Source organism: Pan troglodytes, chromosome 12, assembly GCF_028858775.2.
Source record: "Pan troglodytes isolate AG18354 chromosome 12, NHGRI_mPanTro3-v2.0_pri, whole genome shotgun sequence".
NCBI classification, from domain to species: Eukaryota; Metazoa; Chordata; class Mammalia; order Primates; family Hominidae; genus Pan; species Pan troglodytes.
In genome coordinates, this window is record NC_072410.2 from 62,145,498 (window position 1) to 62,166,455 (window position 20,958).

The window sequence follows — 20,958 nt, forward strand, 5'->3', positions numbered from 1 at the left end:
GCCAGACTCTGGCTCCTCGTTCTTTATTCCTCGGGCTCTCTTCCTGCGACCCTTAGGAGCCGGGGACTCGGCGCTTTCAGTTGCATTCAGACCCAGTCGCTTGGCGGGGCGCTCAGATTCCCGGTCCCTGGCTCGGCCTTGGGGGCGCCCTCGGGCCCCGGCCTGCGCCGCCTGCCTCTCCCCGGTCCCCTCTTTCCAGGCCGCGCGGGCTCCTGGAGACTTGGGCGCTGCCCTTCCGGACCCGCAGCCCTCCAAACTTAGGCTGTATTCCGCGTTGCCGTGCGCTCCCTCCCACCTCCCCTCGCCCGCTGCGGAGCTGTAACTTGGAGGCTCAGCTCTCAACTTTGGGTGATTTTTCTTTGCTGTCCTCTCCTCGGGCAAAGTTTCCCGAGCGCAGCCGCGGGCTCGGGGCTTTTACTTCGGCCCCTGGCGTCCACACGCGGGGAGCGAGCGCGGCGGCGGCGGGGAGGGGAAGTGGGTGTGCGTACGGAGGAGGGTGTCCGGGAGCAACTCTACCTGGCTTCCCTCCGCCCGCGCTTCCCCAGCCCGGGGCTGCAGCCTCCCGGTGCACTCTCGCTCTATTTTTTTCTTTTTTGAATAATCTTTCATTTTAGAGTCCGCGTGTGTGGGGGGGAGCAGGGCGCACGTCTTGCTCCCCCCCACCCTTTCCTCCCACCCCTGCCACCCCTTTCTTCTCTCCCGGCCACGCCACCGCCGCGGCGCTCGCTGCGGCCACTGGTGAGCCCGCGGCCCCAGCGCCCCCTCCCCTCGGCCCGCCCCTCCCCCGGGGGCCGCGTCTGGCGTCCGCGGAGCCCCCCGCCCCGCACCTCCCCCGCCCCGCACTGGCCATTGGCTTGTCCTGGTCTCTTTTTCATGTCCAGCCCCTGATGTGTGTCCATTGGTGTGAGCTTCCCCTTCCCTCCTCCCCTTCTCTCCTGCTCGCCCTGCCCATGTTTTGTGTGTCTCTGTCCATCCAGACTCCTGACGTTCAAGTTCGCAGGGACGTCACGTCCGCACTTGAACTTGCAGCTCAGGGGGGCTTTTGCCATTTTTTTCATCTCTCTCTCTCTCTCTCCCTCTATCTCTCTTCTCTCTCTCTCTCTCTCCCTCTTTTTTTTTTTTTTTTGCTTAAAAAAAAGCCATGACGGCTCTCCCACAATTCATCTTCCCTGCGCCATCTTTGTATTATTTCTAATTTATTTTGGATGTCAAAAGGCACTGATGAAGATATTTTCTCTGGAGTCTCCTTCTTTCTAACCCGGCTCTCCCGATGTGAACCGAGCCGTCGTCCGCCCGCCGCCGCCGCCGCCGCCGCCGCCGCCGCCCGCCCCGCAGCCCACCATGTCTCGCCGCAAGCAAGGCAAACCCCAGCACTTAAGCAAACGGGAATTCTCGCGTAAGTAACCCAATAATAGTAATAATAATTATTAATAATCACGAGAGCGCGCAGGACTAGAAGCAAAAGCGAGGGGGAGAGAGGGGTGTGTGCATGCATTTTTAAATTTTTCACGAGAAAAACCTCCGAGAGTCGAGGTGAAAGAGATTAAAGGGGGAAAAAACCCTCATCCCATCTGGAACCATTGCCGTGTATGCACTTTTGAGACAGCACGCACCTTTTAATTTTATTTAATTTTACAAAAATTTGACTCCTCCTCTTTCCTCCTTTCCGCCGCTTTATTTCTCTTTTCGAAAAGGAATGCAATGATTCCACTCCCCCCCCCTCCGCCAGTTTTGCAAAATAATGAACAATGCTAAGGATGCGAACAACTCACATGCAAACCTGGGGGTGGGAGCTGGTGGGGAAAGGGAGGTTGCTTCCCACTCACCGTAAGAAAATGGGGGGGGGAGGGAGTGAGTGAGTACAAGTCTAAAAAACGATTCCCGGGGAGAAAAGAGGTGAGACTGGCCTTTGGACACCAGCGCGCTCACGGTCAAGTGTGCAGCGGGAGGAAAGTAGTCATCCCCACAATAGTGAGAAAGTGGCACTGTGGAAAGGGGCCCCCGGCGCTCCTGAGTCCGCGGAGTCGGGAGAGGGGCCGCGGCGACGGGGAGAGCCGTGGGACCGGGAAGGACGGGAGACGCGGCCGGCACTGCAGCCTTTTGTTCCGGCCAGAGGTGGGTGTTTGTCCCGCTGCCTTTTGTGCCGGCTCCTCGCGCTTGCCCTCCCGCGCCGCCGCCGCCGCCGCCGCCGAAGGGCAGGAGCTAGGGCCGGGGGAGGAGGCGGCCGGGGGCACGCGGGAGAGGGAGGGAGGGAGCCCGGACTGCTGCCGCCTGGGTTGCCGCTGCCCTCCCCTCCCGACCGAACCTCAGAGGCAGCAAGGAGAAGACTGGCACATAAATAAATAAATACATAAAAATAAAATAAATAAAACAAGGCAAGAGAATGTACAATTTCTTGCCCCCAAACCGAAGCCAAACGCTCTGCCAACCCTTTTCTGTGACGGCCTTCTCTTTGACTCCCCCACCAGCCCCCCTGCAAAAATCTCACAATCTCTCATCTAGAAAAAAATTTACAATCACCCTCTTCCCCCAAACCCCTTCAGTTGCAAACTTAGGGCGCCGACGGCACGGAGAGGGAGAGAGGAACTCCCTCCTCTTACTATTTTTTGGAAGATTTTCAAAAAAAGTGGAAGTGGATTTTGATTGGGAAAAATCTCGTGTCTGAATGTTTACAAGCACCGCGTGTGCGGGAGCCTCCTGCCAACAAACAGACAGAGGACCGAGCGCGGCGCGGCAGCCCCGGAGCAGGCGGCGGCGGCGGCCTGGCCTCGCCCGGGCCTTGCCCGACCTCGCCGCGCCCCAGCCCAGCCCCGGATCGCCCACCCGGCGCCCGGCGCCCACCCGCCAGGCACGGCGGCAGGCCACGCAGTGTCTCCGCGCCAGCCTGGCCCGGGGTCCTGGTCCGCCCCCAGCACAATGCCGAGACCTCTTCTCGACCTCCCAGACTGCGAAATCGGCTGGGTGAAACTCGGCTTTGCAAAGCATTTTTATTTTGCAAAGCAACTGTAAAAGCGCGTTCTGCGCCTCCCCTCCCCTCCGCCCTGGGTACTTTCTCAGACGTCTCTTGTCCACAGCTCGGGACCGCGAGGAGGTCACCACGTGCTTTCCCTGCCCACCCCCCACCCCGCCCGGTCTGGTCACCAGTCCCCCTGCGCCCCGAGCACGACTAGGCCAGGTGGCGGGGTTGCCGGGGAAGGGCAGGGGAGAAGTGTGTTTGAGTGTGCATTTTGAGGGCGCTGGATCCTGGGACCCCGATCACTTCACCCTTTGGGTCTTGCCCTCTTCCCCAGGCCTGGCTTGGTCTGAGGTTCTTGTGAGTCTGTATAAGAGCTGGTGGTGGTGGCTGTCTCCCGCTGACTGCGCCTGGAAAGGCGGGCGGTGGGCACTTAGGAAAGTTTGGCAGCAAGGGAAAGAAAGGCGTGAGGGCCCACATTCCCCCCCCCCTACTCAATTTATGATTCTTACTTTAAATTTTTGATGCAGTTTTAAAGGACCACCTATACTTGGTTCTGTGTTTTTTTAAAGGGGTGGTGGTGGGGGGTGCGCACAGGGAATTTAATTTTTCACTGGGCCCTGGAACTTGTCACACACTTCGGAAGCTCCCCCACCCCGGCACGTTGCGCGGCCCTCCCTCTCCCCACCCCCTCGCATCCCTCCCTCGCCGCTCTCCCCCGCCCCCAACTCCCCCGGCCGCGCCGGATGCGGATCAGACGCGGCGCGCGGCGGTGTGAAGTTACAGCCCGGCCAGGTACCGGCGGGAAGGAAGGGCAGTGTTCGCAGGACTCGGGAAAGTCAGGCCCTTCTTCGGAAGGATGCAGTGGGGGCTCAAAGGACAGACCGGGGCGCGCAGTCCAGGCTGCTCCCTCGTACCCCTCTCCCTCCTGGGTCCATCTTGGGACACTCTAGGCTGGGAGGGTTAGTACCCCCTCCTCCTGTCCCGGGGTTAAAGGGCCAGTTTGGGAGGGGGTGAGGGGGCCACTTCTTTCTCTCCTCATTTTCTGGGTGCTCAGAGGGGGCAGGAGCCATCCCGGTCCTCAGGACCACCCCCCCGCCCCCCGCCTCTGCTATGTGGGCTGAATGAGCCATTCGGTCGCTAGGAGGCAGAACAAGATCAAGAAAGCTCAGCGAACTTGAACCTGTACCAGAGCCTCCCCCACCTCCTGCCCGGCGATTCTCGTCCGGGGAGGAACGAGCTTTGCGAGGGTGGGGGTGGGGGGAAAGAACGGTTAGGCAGAATTCCCTTTCTCTCCCCCATCACCCCGTATGTCTTTGTTCTTCATTTTGACTTTAAAAATGCTTCTGGCCGGGGCCGCGGAGAAGCGACCGGGCGCGCGGCCGACACCCCCGTGCGCGAGCTGAGACCAGCGCGCGCCGGGCTGGGAGCACGGTGCAGTTTTCGCTTTCTTTCGGGGCCGGCATTTTTGGTAGGGAGGAACCGGGAGTGCGCGCTCTAGGGCTTCGGGGCATGGCCGAAGAGGGGGATATGGCAAGTTTGCACTTGGTCTCCAGCCTCACTTCTTCCACCCCCTCACCCCCATGCAAAGCACAGACCTCGGTGGCCTCGGCTGGCTTGCTGGGCGGCTCTGCAGCCCGACACCCCCCCTCTCGCCTCGGAGCTCGGAATCACAACAATAGTAATAGTTATCATCATAATGATGCGGGCAAGCAGCGTCATTAATAATGAATAACCGCAGCCGCCGCCGCGCACACCCAGTGCCCAGAATTGCGGGGGAAATGCATTTGCAGAGATCCCCCAAAGTAAAAAGTGTAAGCTTGTGGACACAGAATGAATCTCAGGACCCGCGCTTGAGGTGTGTGCGGAGATACTGAGACTGCACCAGGTTAACCAGCCGGGTTTTCCAAACCTCACTTCCTTTTTCACGAACTGGCAGGCCCAGGGAACCGTCACCCCGCGGCCGAGCTGGCCGAGCTGGACGGGCATGGAGGCAGCAGTCAGGGCCCCTGGCTGCCCTCCGTCTCCGGGCCCCCGGGCCCCAAGGCCCCGCGGCCGCTGCTGCACGTGTTCGCAGCAAGCGCGGCGGGAGCCTGCAGCCAGCACGCTGCTCGCTTTGTGCCTCAGAGTCCCCGCGCCCAACTTCACTTTCTGCACGGTCCACCCCTGTCGGGGCCCCTGCCCCGGGCCTGTAGCCCCCGGCTTTGCTTTTGTTTCTTTGCTTTTCCTCTCTGAATTTCAGCCTCCGTTTGCTTCTTTACCCTGTTAAGACAATCAAGGAGAAGGACTTGGAAAGCAAACTTGAAGACACATCTCCCTTTCCCCCTCCCCCTCCGCTCCCCGGCAGCTCTCGTTTTGCTCGCTCCCTACCAACATTTCCTATAAGGATTATTTTTTTCCCTTAAATTTATTCTTTTGCAACTACACAGAGAGGAAAGAGATCTCAGTCTGTCACTGAGACATTGAGACGTTCCAGGCTGTCTTGCTGTTTGAACGTAGAAGCATTTTATTTTCTATTTCTTCCTCCCCTCGTAGAGAGAATTCGCGGCTAATTATTATGATTATTTGCCCACTCCCTTCCACTTCAATCGAGGACTCCCTGTTTTGTAGCCGGAGTTTAGGCCGGAGCTTAGAAATGTTGGTATTGTTGGGGCGAAGGAGGATGGAGTTGAATTGAGGGAGGGGGTAAATGGCTGAGGGTTAGGAAGGTTTTTAGGGAAAGGGGAATTTGCATTAAAATGCAGAGAAATTATCAGATGCCCAGAAAGGAAATGTTGATTGCCACTGAGAAAAGATGTCAATGCAAATCAGTAGACTACACCATGAGAATTGTATTTTCATATTTTCTTTGTGTCCCACTTTGTCTGATTTTTAATAATATACCAGCAATGATAAAAACACGTTTTGGTATTTCTCTGAACACCACTAGCCAAATGTTTTGCAAGGAGACCGATGTTAAACGTATTTCATACGTTAGGATATAATTCTTGTTAATTAGCAATAATTTACGTTAAGAGCATAGAAAATGTTGAGGTTACAGGTTTTATATCTGTACATTTGATCATCTTGTTATTTTCAAGAACTTTGCCTCCTATAAAATTAATTAGGTGAAATGTGGAGGTGTAATCAGCAACCTCTGAATTACCACTTCACTTCCCGGTTTTGATTGTAAATCAGTTCAGTCACTACATTTAGAAGACTTTAACCAAGTCTGTTTTGAACCACATTACCTTTAACTATTTGATACCTAGGAGAATATTTCCTTTTGCACCTAAATAATATTCCCACTTTTAGAAATGTGTCAGACCTTGGGAACAAAAAAAAAAAAAAAAAGAATCTTAACGGTGGAAATAAAAAAAATTTTTTTTTTTGCAAAGGTTCTATGTACTAGTAAGTTTGATAAAATATTTTCCTAAGTCTTCCTTCAGTCTGTAAACCTCAGAACTTGTAGCTAATGCTAAACAAAAAAGCCACATTTATCAATGTGTACTTAAAATCCTTAATTCAGACAACAGGAATATTTTGAGAATGAGTTCCCTATTCCTCACTTGGTCAAAATGGAAGCAAATGTAAGAGAAGAATGACATTAAGGCACAATGCAGAGGCACTTCCGTTTGTCTTCTTTTATTTGAAAAGTATGCATATGTATTCTGTATTTATCTTTTGGCCAGTATGTTGGGCAAAGAAACATAAGTGCTTACTTTACTGTCTTTATTAGTAGGAATATAACCTTCATATTCCTGTGGTGACCTTATGTTAAATTAGGAGGAGTACCAGAGGCTAGAAATTATGAGATGTCCTACTTGAGCACAGGTGCAGCTAGGCAGGGCTCTCTCAATATTATTTCACCTAGCACATCTGGGAGTTACTCCAGATCTTCCCCCTCAATATTCAGCCTGGGTAGGGTTGAAATAAATTTAACCTGAGTTCACTGGATTTTTGCACTTTATCAAAATCTGTTCCAATATTCTACACTCAAATTAAAATCTATTTTTTGATTCTCTGTGGCTTTAAGTTCATTAAATGTGAAATTGGCAGCTTGCTAAAGAAGGTCAGACTGATTAACTGTTTAAGACTTTTACATTTTCTGCTTCAGTTTTATTAACTGGCAGCATCCTGGATGTTTTGTATTTTGTGATTTTTTTTTTTTTTTTTTGATAGAGCAAGCATAAGATTTCACAAGCAGAGACTTACCAACTCTCTTTTCCCCTTTGGAAGCTTAAAAAATGATAGAAGCTGGTAAAGTAGATGCTGGAGTATTTTAGTACAAAGTTAAAAAAAAAGCAAACAGGAAAGAAAGACATGTCTACCTTGTTATACCATCCGCTGGTGATTATGTGAGCAGAAATAGTCTCATAATGAAGCATTTTGGAGCTCATTCAGAAAATTAGTCCACTTTGACAACATTAGGCGAAGTATTTCAAGTCTAAAGAAAGGACTTCTCAGCCTTGCTCTGAAATGTGGTGTTTGCTTGACCATTCTGATTTTTATATCATAGATGCCACCAAGTGCAAACATGTTTAGAATATTATAGGCATTCCATTTCTCAGAATAAAAAAAATGACTAATTGGCTTATTTTCTTAAGTACTCAAAAGTATCCCATTTAGCTAATGTGTCTGAGAAATACTGCCCGTGAATTTGGTATTTCTTTGATTTTGTGGCACTGCTGAGAGTGAGAGCAGAAAGGTTTTTGGCAGTTTGAATTATGCTGCGACATGATTATTATTTAGATCCGTTTCATAGGTGCATGCAGTCGTTTTCTTATTACAGCAGTGTAAATGTGGCACATTTTTCGTGTGACATAGTAGCTTTCTAATTTATGAAGCCATGTCTGTTTACTTAGGAGTATATACATTCACACACAAAGGGTGTGTGTGTTTATTCACCTCTCCTTTCATTCTTTGGCACAATGGACAACTTGGTGTATAGGAAAAAAGAAACAAATTTGGTTTCTATCCACTTTTTTTTTTAACCAGTTTTTCTTGTAGTTATTATTTAAGCTTTCTTTATGTTCCCTGTGTTAACTATTTAAGTAGCATTCTTTCTAAACTTACAAACCAGACACATTTGTTGCTGTGGGTGTGTGCATGGGTATATGTGTGTGTGTGTGTTCTCTGGAGTTATGCAAGGAAGACTGTTTTCTTTACATATGTGATGATTTGCCTCATTGACAAATTTGCTCTCTGGTTGATAACCTTCACATCCTTGTAGGTTTTGTATCCTCACATTTTCTGGGTATTATATAGAGAAGCCTAGAAACACTTTACATGATGTGGTGGGATGGCATGGGGTTGAGATGTGCTTCTCCCCTTTCTGTCCTCTCTGGCACTCTAATAATTGTGCTTTTGTTTCTCCAACCACAGCCGAGCCTCTTGAAGCCATTCTTACAGATGATGAACCAGACCACGGCCCGTTGGGAGCTCCAGAAGGGGATCATGACCTCCTCACCTGTGGGCAGTGCCAGATGAACTTCCCATTGGGGGACATTCTTATTTTTATCGAGCACAAACGGAAACAATGCAATGGCAGCCTCTGCTTAGAAAAAGCTGTGGATAAGCCACCTTCCCCTTCACCAATCGAGATGAAAAAAGCATCCAATCCCGTGGAGGTTGGCATCCAGGTCACGCCAGAGGATGACGATTGTTTATCAACGTCATCTAGAGGAATTTGCCCCAAACAGGAACACATAGCAGGTAAATGAGAAGCAAGGAGAAAAGCTGTTTGCATGTTTTCTTTTCATTTTCAGAGATGCTGTAGCCAAGCAGTAAGGAGTTGTGAAGTGCTTTCTCTATTACTCTATGTGACTGTCCATGACAGCCCTGTAATGTTAAAATAATCATTTCTGTTGCTTACGTCCAGAACACAGAAAAATAAATATTTTCCACCTCACTGAATCAGATGTAGGCAGGATAGGTACACACATCAGACACCTTCTCTCTGGATCTGTCGATTTTGGATTTCTTTTCTTCCCCATCCCCACCTTCTCATTTTGAAGTACTGAGCTTTACTACACCTAGTCCAGCTTCCATTGTCCATTTCCAGCCTTGGTGATGTGTCAGAGGCAAAGTGGCCATATAGGCATTTGCAGTTCAGCTAATGACTTGTTTGACTCAGAACATCTGGCCAGGCCTCCTTAGGGGTTCAGCTCGTTCTCAAGGCTTCCCTGAAGTAGAGTGGGCTGGCAGGGTAGTTGGAGGTGGTGGAAAGAGTTAACTGAGCTTCAGGGCTAGCCTTGGATCCATATTGGCTGTCAGCCCGGATGGGGCTGTAATTAAACACAGCCCCGTGGTGGGATGACACCATGACCTTGACTTTAAGATGCCATTTTCGACTGGCCAGGCCAGAGTAGAGAGGGCAGTTGCTGAAGCGCACAGACATGCTTACTCGAAAAGTTTAAGGGCATGTTGGAAATTTCAAAAGGTTGGTTTGACAGGAACGGCTGCTCCCTGCAGCCTGCCTCCTCAGCTAAATGATAAATGCTTCTCTGTGCTCTCTCTTGTCTCTGATGTGGTTTTGACAGATGTATCTTGATTTTGTTTGTGGTTTACACAGCCACATGTCACCCTTACAAATGTCCAGTCCAGACTCCACTGTTTCTGCTATAACACAATGTAAAAATTTTCTTGGAAAAATACACACACGTATTCAACAGCCCTCCCTCCTTCGGTTAATTTTAGCAGGGAGGCAGCTAGGTGTGTGGGTTTCTCGGCAGCTCAAGGGAAAAGGAATTAAAGGCTAGCAGTGGGACTTAAATTCCCTGCTCTAAGTGATAAACACTAACACTATATAGTGACCCTCAAAACATTTTTTGCTTGAGCATGTTAGACAAAAGTCAATGCAGATTCTGTGATGACAGACATGCCATGCCTGTTGGTGGATCGCTTTCTTCCATCTACCTACCAGCCAGCTCCCGAAAGGCAAGAGGTTTGTTCAGTTTTAGGAAAGGTAGTGCATATCATGAATTGATTCACTGGAACTTGTCTCTCCGACCTAGTTTGACCACAAAGTTGAACCATAATAGGTCAGTGGTCTAGAGGGGATTAAATGTCATATTATTTCTCCTCTCCCCCTCTAGAATTTGATCATTAAAACTAAACGTGGCATTTTCTTTCTTTTTTTAATGCTTTCTGTGATAACACTCAGATACTTTCCCTTTAGTGAAATGGGAAATCTGCTGCTAGGGAAGCTGCATTTGTGGAGTGTATTTCTTGAATCCACCACATTTACCTTATGTGACATGTAGGTGAAGATTTTATCTCCCCTACCCCCCAGCAGGATGTGGGAATGACCATTTCCATGTGTTGTCTTGTGACTGGAAGGAAAATGAACAGAAGTGTAAGGCATGATTAATGAAGCAAGAGCAGGCGGAAGGGGATTTGTCGTCTTCGGAGATCCAAAGCCTTGCTAAATCACCAAATATGGAGTAACACTTGCGTGATGTAACATCGTATTTACATATCGAGCTGCTCGTTTAAAAGACAAAACACAGTGTCTGTCAAGCAAGAATTAAAACCACACTTCTTACTGAGGTCCCAAATAGGTTATTCAGTCTTAGATTAACCAGCTCAAAAATTCTGTGCCTCTGTATTTAGAGGAGGAATCTAAATGCTGGGGGGAAGGCCTTACATATAGTTAAGGCTTTTACTGCTATAGTTGTGAATCTATGTAGGGAAATAAGAGATATTTGCTTGAACTCCCTGGTTGTCTAAAGGTTCTGTTATTATTTTTTTAAAGAACAAGTATAATAGCAGAGCCTAGAGAAGCCAAAACCAAAAGCAAATTTAAAATATATTTTATAGCGCTAATAATCAATCATTTAACTGAGACGAAAAGCTCTCTAAGATGTCTAAGATATTCAGTGGGCGCACAACAAGTGCTGTGACCCAGGTGAGGTAAACCTTTCGTGCATGAATAATTACAAAGTCTTGATTTCTTTCATTGTGTTTAATCACCTGTTCCCACCCTGGAACTGGCTGAACATAAATAGTGTGGTCACATCTCAAAGTGAGATGTCAGTAACTAGAATCACGACTTCTCATAATTCACAGTAATGAATTAAGAGTTTCCTATGGTGAAGTTAACATTCTACCATTGCACATAAATTCCGATGCTCTGGCCCTCAGGTGCCCCTGAAGCGAAGTTCTGGAAGACGGCTGTGTGTGTACCCCCAGCCCATTTCTCTAAAGCACGTCTGCACAATTCCAAGTCTGCTTTTCTTTTTATGATGAGGAAGGAAACAATAACAGTAATCATTCAGTAGATATTTGAATTGTGTCACAAAAAGAAAGGAGAAGCAATGCCTTGTATTAAGGAAAGAGATATATTGATGAATCTCTAGAAGAATATGTTTGGCAACCACATAAAAGGTAGTCATTTAAGCGTGCTGGGTAGGAAAGGCTTTATTAAAGTGATGTAAGTTGGATTTGAGTTCACTGTGAGCCTGTACCATTTTATAGGCAGGAAGCAAGAATAAAACAGTGACAGATCTTCTTCCTAAGATAAATAAAGCTTAGAATTCGGGACTTTCAGATAGGAGAATAAGGCAGAGTTCTTTAAATCTTGAGTAAAATGGTATGCATTTTCACTGTACTCAGGCCTCTCCAAGCTGAGTTTTTTTTTGTTTGTTTGTTTTTTTTGTTTTTTGTTTTTTTTTAGACAGAGTTTTGCTCTTGTTGCCCAGGCTGGAGTGCAGTGGCATGATTTTGGCTCACTGCAACCTCTGCCTCCTAGGTTCAAGCGATTCTCCTGCCTCAGCCTCCCAAGTAGCTGGGATTACAGGCGTGTGCCACTACGCCCAGCTAGTTTTTTGTATTTTCAGTAGAGGCAGGGTTTCACCATATTGGCCAGGCTGGTCTTGAACTCCTGACCTCAGGTGATCCACCTGGCTTGGCCTCCCAAAGTGCTGGGATTACAGGCTTGAGCGACCACACCTGGCCCAAACTGAGTATTTTTTAGAGGATTCTTTTTACCTGGTGAATAGATGGGTATGTGCTCCCCCACTTCATCCACGTACACATATTAGCTGTACACATAGATGTTAATCAGGTTGCTTTTTTCATTTTATTTAAATATTCAAAATATTGTGTGATTGTGATCCATTGAGATCATTGAAGTAGTATTAATTTAGCTGGGAATTAGCAGCTTATGTTGTGTGGGCCCAGTTCATCAATATGTGTGTCAAATATCCACCCTCAGATATCAGCAGCCTTTGACTTGCAGTCAGAGCTTTCAATAGGGGTTTTGTTTTGTTTTGTTTTCTTTTTTTTTAGTCTCATATTTTATGATGGGGGAAATATTCATGGAAGATTACTGAATGTGAAACTGCTGTTCCCTTATAGAAAAGACCCAAACATTATCCCATCATGTCAGATTGGAGGTTTTGGCTTATTGCACATAGGAATCTTTAAATTAGGTTTGGGCTGTCATAAAGTTAGCTTTTTGAGAGACTAGAGAAAAAATATGATAAGTCCTATAAAATGTAGTAAAGTCTGCTCCTGTTGATATATAACATTTTTTCTCTTTAAAATCATGAACATAGACATTTATATCAGGGTATTTAAAATTATTTGCCTAGACAGTATAGCTGGTATTTAGATAATGATATATCAGACAGATACTCTAAAGAAGGGAGAAATAGTAATTCAAAATGGAAATACATTAGCATGCTCTTAAAAGTAAATCAAATACAATATGCTTTTCAGAATTTAGAAAATGAACTTACCTTTTCTTTTTGTATCCATTCTGATTCTCTCCTAGCTCAGACTGAACTGGAGGATGTATTTGTGTACCTTATGGTGTAATTGTAAATGAGACTATAAATTATAGTATGCTATTATGACTACTTATTTTTCTTTTCTCTTTATTTATGTGATTCTGAATAAAAACGACTGACCTCTGAAGTGAATTTTCAGCATGGCAGTTAAAACAAAAAAACACCACTACCACAAAAACAATATACTGGTGAACATTTTACTTACCTTCAAAATCCAGAGAGTAGAGAATATTGTTTCCTAATAAGTACCTAGGATTTTCATAGGGAGCCTATGTTTGTGAGGCCACTATCCAAAGACTAATGTTCATGAAACTGGGAGTCCTATATACAAGCTGTATTTGTAAATAAGACAGAGAAAGGTTGTGAACTGGCAGCTTGGATGTTTTGTCAAAGTACAATGTCAGAGAAACTCTTTCTAAGACAAATTGTAAATAGAACTGTCACAGTGATTGCATGATTGAGCCGCAGAAGTGTCCTACAATTGTTGGCATTGTCAGGACTTTTGAAAGCTTAATTAAACACAGTGGCCCGCATGGCTGCTAAACTTACTAAGGAAAGCCAAAAGGAAAAAAAAAATATATCTAAAATGTAGAAGATCCTAAAGATCCCAAACTTCTTCAGACATTACCCTTGTGGTGACACAGAAAAGATGCATTGTGCATTTTCCTAGTCATCTTTTATAAATAATGTTTTGAGAATAGGTCCACGTGATATGAAGATCATCCTGTGTGTGATGTGGAGATTGTGTTAGTTTTTCTGTCTCCTGCTGTTACAGACAGTTAATGTAAAAATGGCCTTTTATTGGAAACACAAATATGTATTCACTTCAAGAACAGGAGCAGAGGGGGACAAAGTTTCCCTCCCGTTCTCTGTGTTTATTCTGTGAAAGCTTAAAAAAACAAAAACAAAAACAAAATAACCACACACATACACACACACACACACACACACACAAAACCAGTGCTGTAATTTCTTAAATCACCCCATTCCTTGTTGTGTTGCAAGTTGTGCCTTTACTATAAAGGATCTGAAATATGTTTTGCACACCTTTCTCTTAGTGAATGTGACATATAATTGTGGAGCTGCACATGGGCTGGAAAATGCAACTGGGTGTAGAAACGTGCAGGCAGGGTCAGGACAGGCAACCTTCAGCTCAGGGAGGAGGCGAGTTGGATGCATATTAATGGCACCTTTTAGAGTCCTGGAAAATCATTAATTTCACACTGCAGCTTCCATGTAGTTTGGCTAATGTGGGAGTACTAAATTGGGGTACATAAAAAACATGCAAATCCTAGGGAAACATTTTTTAGATTTTTGTGATTTCTCAATGAAAGTGTTTAATAAAGGAGAATAGGTGAATGGTGGCTTTGCATGCTGGTCAGTAAGAAAGGAAACAAATTTTGGCTTTCCTTTGGGGGGAAATATTAAATTTAACCGAAGTAGAAAGCACAGCTAGGGAGATGCACCAAGATTGCGTCACTGGATGTTAATTTAATCTACTTTGGTTGGTCTGTTCACACCCTTTATTGCACAAAGAAGTCATTTGACAAAATTTACCCCAAGCCCAAGTCTGTTTTTACATACAGTAGTACCAGCTTTGTGCAATAAAAAGCACTTAGCATCAAGCTGGACCCAGCCTGGCACCTTGCCACTTTTTTAGCATGAGATTTAATCACCAAGCATCTTTAGTACCTTTCTGCTTGTTCAGATTTCATTTGGGTCATGGCTATGTCAGCAGTGTTGTTATTTCAAGGATTAAAAAAAAAGATTCTAACTTAGAGCCCACTTTTAACATTATTTCAAATCAAGCAGGTTTTTATGTTATGTGTCAATTTGGATGACATTAATGAAGTTCGTAAAATATGTTCAGACTATATAATTTAATGGATAATGACTACTATTTTTATTTGTAATACAAATAGGAAATTGACTGTTGTCTCCCTCCCTCCTTGGTTTTCTCCTACCTAGGTAAATGGGCATCCTTAAACAGCTTCTCCCCTTTACGACCAGGGTATAGAGCACTGGCCAATATCAGTAAATTTACCTTTGTAATTTGCCACGTAGTTTTTACAACATGACCTAATTAATTTGAGCACGAACCATATTATTGCTACTGGAGTCATTTTCTGTCACAAACTTAATTTCCAGGAAATGTAACCTGACAAATAAGAATTCTTTAGCTCTCTACATGTGCTCCTAGAGACCAAAGGCAGATTTAAAATAATAATTTTAAAAGTGCCAGCATTATTAAAGCCAGTATACTTGATGCCAAACTCAATTTGAAGCCAGTAAACATCAGACTGTATTTCTAATCAGTTTTAAAATGTAACATATTCCATATTGGGTTCATTGGAATTTGTCTCCCTGCTTTTTACTGGCCAGCTGCACTCCCTATGCATTTTTAAAACATTTCAGCAAAGGCTTTTGCTGTTCTTAGCAGGGTTAGTAACTTGGGGTCTATTTCTGAGCTCATTCGTCATTCTGCAATGGCATTGAGTTAGGTTGGCAAGGGAAGGATTTGAGGCATGGGGGGTGGTGAGGTCACTTCTGATCCCAGCAGGGAATAGGTGAGCTTCATTTGCCTTTACAATAGGCGCACAGTTACTGCACCTTGGAGGAGCTCTCAGGTGCCGCTCAGATGGGCGCATGTAAATGCCCTGTCAGATGCGGAGCTGGAATATTAATGCTTCTTCCACCACTGCACCATAATAAAGCTGTACACAGCAAGCTTAATATGCAGCTAGTCTGGGGAATTGTATAAACTTAGATAGCCCAGTGTGAAAGACAGCAATGGAAAAATGCTCGATACGCCACAGTTTCCATTCTTGTTCTCCTTTGATCTATAGCGAAATGAAAACATCATCCTTTTCTTCTCTTGGAGTTGTCTCCCCAACTCTGCCACCTCCCAATTCACCACCAGAATTTTTTTGCATGTGCTGGTATGGAGAAATGCAACATAATTTGTTTCATATGGTTAATTACAGGCGTTTGAATATTTAAAATTTTAAATAGCCACAGTTCCAGCTTTTCCCGTTAAAAGTATGTGATTTGAACAAAGGGAGTACAGTGTAAATATTTGTGGTGATTTGCAACACCCCTCTTTCCCCATTAAACACACACACACACACACACACACACACAGAGAGAGAGAGAGAGAGACATTCAGTTTAAATCTAGTACTGATCTAAAGGACTTCTGTACCTTCATTTGTACTTTTTTTAAAAAACAACTTTCAACTGGAATTCCATTAAAATATTTCACCATTATATTTTTGAGTTCACATTGCTTGAGGTTTTAAAGAAGATTTTTATAATGTGTTCCTTTAACAGAATCAACAGCTGTCAGAAGCAGTTGTGGTAGATCCACAAAACGTATAAAGAAAAATACACGTTTCCTGAAACAAAACACTTGGAAAAATAAGCTGCTAAGAACTGGCGAATTAGAAGTTTGCAGACAGGGAACTGAAGTGTCATCTCTTGGTTCACCCTGGAGACTGATGTGAGCGGATCTGATGCAATGCTGCTGGAAGATTTACCTGCACAGGTTGCTCCTCTAAGGCAACGCGCAGTGCACGATTGACGTATGCACCAGAGCTAGGCTGGGCCTCAGCTCGCTCCATCTTTTGCCCTTTTTGATCTCTTTAGATAGATAAAATACCAAGTTCTCAGAGTGCTAAACAACAAATTATATATACCTAAAGGTGAGATGGTCAGGTTTAAACTTCCTGTAAAAGAGGCGAGAAGGCGCCTTGCACACCCTTTTCCAGATAGGGCTGACAGCATGTTATTCAGAACTGAATCGGTCTCTGCCAGGGAATTCCCAGTGGGAACCTGGAGCAGGTATGTTGATGAAGGGGATACCTGGGGACCTTTGGTCACTCACAATGAGTTTTTGTTTGTATTCTCACTGTTGTTAGCATTGCCAATGAACAATTGCACCTACAATTTGATTTTAGTTTTAGATAGAGGCGAATCCACTGATTAAAAACTCCCGTTAAAATGAAGAATGGAATTATTGTGAAACCTGCAAGGGTGCCTTCAAAAAGAAAACCAGTGCTGTTGTATACCTACCTTGCCTTTCTATTTGCTTTTTGAACTTTCTAAAAAACACAAGGAAGCTTTTTGCTAAGCATCAGGGCATTTAAATTTATATTCATCAGTTGTTCATTTTCTTAATATGTAATGATGCATAAAAAGGCTGCAAGGAAATCACATCTGTTAATTTTTAGGGAAATAAAGTGTAGCTTGGATTCTTATGTTGGAGCACAAAGCACTATGTGCCAAGTCTGTTCCTGTACATTTTAAATATAGAGTTTTAATATTTGGCCAATCCCTGCACCTCCTCAAACAAAAACAAACCTCAAAAAACTAAGAGAACCAAACCTGAAGTATTCTCCTTCACCAACTCAAGGTATACCATGATTTTATGATTTATTTACATTTAGGGGGGAACCCCTCAGTGAACCATTTACTCCCCATTTTAACTCCCCTGCCCCGATCCTTTCAGTTTCCAGTTAAAACAATGCATTAACCAATGTTAAATCTTAAATCTCATGAGTTTCTCTCTCCTACTCCATCACACCCTAATATTTAAAAAAAAATTATTCCTTTACATTTAAAACTGAACATTGGCTACTGAAGAATGATTTAAAGGCTGAAAAAAATTTTAATAATAAATCGTAACCTTCTCATGTTATGTTTTTGTTATGTTAAGGAGAAAAAATCAATAAGGAAAAATTTAATTCTGATAAAGATACTCTTGGATCTTTGAAAACAACTGCTGTCCTTTTAACTAAAACATTTGAGCAGCTTCAAAGACTATGTATTTCTTCTGATCTTGGAGCTGTGTGACTGGTAGCAAGAAAGAAAAAAAATCTTATTCTACATACAAGTGGATTGCTTAACAAGTCAGCACAGACACGTACTTGTTTGTACAATAGAGATAAAAATTCCTGTATAAAAATAATTCAGCTGCTGACAGCAGGCATTGTTGTTGGACCTGTCTTTTGTGCTTGTCCCAGCTCTGGGTCCCCCTCCCCTCCTATCTGCTTGGGGCAGCCTGCTGCCTGCACACTGCTGACCAGAAGTTAATTGCTATATATTAAGTATATAGGTGTTGTATTTAAAGAGGAATATCTCAAGGCTTCCTATATGCATTCCACTTTACTTTCTGATGTGATTGCGGTGTTGCCAGCAGGGGGGTGGCAGGCAAACGCTCTAATAGGGAAAATCACTTGAAGGCAGTTAGGGGAAATTTGGCCTTCAAGTCCCATTTGCTCTGTAGTGTAGCATTGGTTTCTAAACTTTTGTTTTTAATCTAATTCTGATTTGCCCTGTCACATCCCATATCAACCCTCATTGAACTCTACTCATGTAGAGTAACATTAGTGTCAAACGGAATTGGTCAGGACTGTGGACCTGTGGCTCATACAAATGGTTGTGGATGTGGGTTCCATGCAGCTCTGCATCCTATCCTTTCTAATAAATGTTAAAATGTGGCACATTTCTGAGCAGGGCCCAAGGATAAGAGAGTTAAGAAATCAGGGGGTAGTACCTGAGATTTTTCTCCCTTCTCTTTCCGATTTCCTTGATAATATCCACATTTCCGGTAAGATCAACTCTAGGAGAAAGTCTGAGGCTGGGGGAGAGAGGGGGAGAAGGGTGTGGAGAGAGGTTCTTGGAATATTCTTCGATAGCAGTTCAAATGAAATCCCCACAGCAGAGAGCTTTTGGGTCTAGCAGTGGAGCGGTAAGCTGGGACACGTGGCCTTTCGAAGCTGTTATTCTCAGTCTGACTTGCACACCAGCTGAGATAGGACTTAACATATACTTTCTTGCTTTCACCTGGGTTGGAGAGGTTGGGGTTGGGAGGAAGAGGAGGAGTTCATTGGGAATTCTGTCACTAGAATTTTTTAAATGTCAGGAGGTTAGCAAGGTGTGAGTTAGCATTCAAGCAAAGGATTCTTCTCCAGACTAGTAATTGGAAAGCCTGCAAATCCAGGTTCCCACGATACTCTCTAATAACTGGGGTGGGATGGTGGTGGTGGGTGGACACCACAACTTTCTGAATGTCAGCTGATGTCTGCATGACCCGTTCACCATGGATTAAATGCGGCTGGTGCTGAATGGAGGAAATCAGAAAGGCAAATCTCAAGCAACAGGATTTGCACTCCTCAGAAGTAAACCAGACCTTGCTCCTCTCCCTCCTGTGCCTCTCCTTTCTTGCTGGTTTCCCTTTGGAAGCAGAAACTTCTAAAATTAATGCCACTCCAAGCCAATGAAAAAGCTGTTTTTATACCACAGTGGATGTTTACACAGGAGAGACAACTTGAGGGGGAAAAGGCTTTTTGGAAGGGTGGAGGGACTCGAGTTAATCTGTTCTGTTGGAGGACTATGCAGTATTGCCTATGAGCGACTCTGGGCTGTTTTTGATAAATTACCATGTTTAGAGATAGGTTTGGCTCTTAAGGGCTTAGTTTTATGAACAAAGTCCGTGACGATGTTTGCAGCCTCTGTTTGTCTCTTAGCCCCTTTGGCTTGACTAGAAGCTCTATGTTTAGTTTAAGCTCAGTCTGGAAGATATAACAATTTTGCATTAAAAAAATGAGGAAATCATAGGAAGAAAAACCCTTTGCTTTTTGGATGAATCTTACTGATAATTTGCTAAAGCTCATTTGAATTTTAAGCACTTCTTTAATCTTCAAAGGCTAAATTGCTTTATGAATATGCATGGTGTGGGCAGACTTCAGTTCATTACCTAGTTGTAAATTCTAATGACCATTAGGTCCTTCCAGTAATTGCGAATTGTTTTGCATTTTTGATTGGCCTATTAACATGTACATTCGGTGCACATCAGGCTGGCCTGTCAGCCTGCTGAAGGAGAAAAAAAAGGTGAAAATTGTTTATAGCACCAAGATTCTTAGATTTTCAATCTTGCAAAATTGATGATGTAAAAAAATTAAAGCAGTGTTTTTTCTTCTCAAGATTGAAAGTTCACCAAGAGATTTGACATATTTAATTTACATGATGACTTTGCACTCCTTCATTAATGTAATTTGCATATGAAGCTGTTGTTAATCACTTTTGATCATGTTTTGTGTATTAGCTGCCTCAGTGGCTCTCCTCCTCAGATGCCCCAGTAGAAAGGAGCAAAATGATGCATCTTCTTGCCAAGTTTCCTTTAGTGAATTGAGGAATTAGAAGTCTAACCTTGAGTAATTACATATGTTTTATCCGTTTTCTTTTAACGTTAAGTACAGTTTGTGAACGTGTTGGCTGGAAATCGTTCTCATTTGGGGAGAAGACTGTAAAATTTAAGTATATGATTGAGGCACTTCCAGATACATAGAGAAATATGTATTGCCTGTTTCTGTTCCCCACGAACATTGCAGGGCAGTTTTATTGTTAGCAGTTTGATGGCAGGAAGCCTTGGCTATTCTAGTGTATTAAGACATCAGGTTCCTCCTTTGGAAGAGGGAAGGCTACAGAACTACAAACCTTTCTAACAATGCTTTAGGTTTCTTCTTTAGATAGATGGCTGGCACCTAAAGGACTTGGGCCTGGGTTTGGCTGACTCTTTTATCTTTTAGATCAAGTAAGTTTTTTCATTCAGCTGCTGCTCTGAGCTACAATGTGTCCTCCCCTCATCACCAAAGTATATCCTGGTCTCCAGGCTCCCTGGGCTCCCAGTGTCTCCCTCAAGGTACACGAGTGCCCTGGTGGTGAAAACAAGGTGCTAACTAACGGTTTCCGATTTTTGAGAGCCTGTGATTTTGGTGTTTGCCTTTGCTGTTGAATAACCTGTGCTGTATTATTGATGTTCATCTTTGGTTTATGAGTTTATCACTGGTTAACAAGCAGAATCAGAACACTGTAACTGATATTCTGATTAAAACGAATGTTTAATGAAAGAAAATAAATTGTGATGGAAAATGAACAGTGTGTAAGAAACATAACTATAATTTTAACCTCCGAGGGACCTAGCACTGCCCTACCGTGACTTCCATCCATACCATGCTAAAAGCATGCTTCAGTTTAAAGTTGTTAATATTCAGCTGGGAAACAGTATCCAGAACACAAATAAATTATTAAGTGCATGAACTTTTTAGGCAGTAAGATGAACTGATGGGGTCCATCTGTGAGATCCAGGGGCTTTTTATTTGTGTGTGTCGAGCGATTCTGCCCTCTCCGACTTCACAGCCTTTGGTCTCCGGCCAACTGCATGCATAATTGA

At 44.4% G+C, this 20,958-nt stretch overlaps 1 protein-coding gene across 22 annotated transcripts in view; it reads left to right on the forward strand.

The window, feature by feature from the left end:
• The first annotated feature begins 482 nt into the window (after nt 1–482).
• BCL11A (BCL11 transcription factor A) overlaps nt 483–20,958 on the forward strand; it is a 102,232-nt gene continuing 81,756 nt past the window's right edge. For 5 of the 22 annotated variants that reach the window (XM_009442503.5, XM_009442504.5, XM_001158392.8 and 2 more), the window contains exons 1-2: nt 771–1,396; nt 8,318–8,647. In XM_009442503.5, coding sequence (XP_009440778.1) covers nt 1,342–1,396; nt 8,318–8,647 — 385 coding nt within the window. In that variant the 5' untranslated portion in view covers nt 771–1,341. Of the gene's footprint in view, nt 1,397–1,671; nt 2,116–3,599; nt 3,749–8,317; nt 8,648–20,958 lie in introns of those variants that run through there. The other 17 variants (XM_009442506.5, XM_054677903.2, XM_063789041.1 and 14 more) reach the window with 11 other exon arrangements.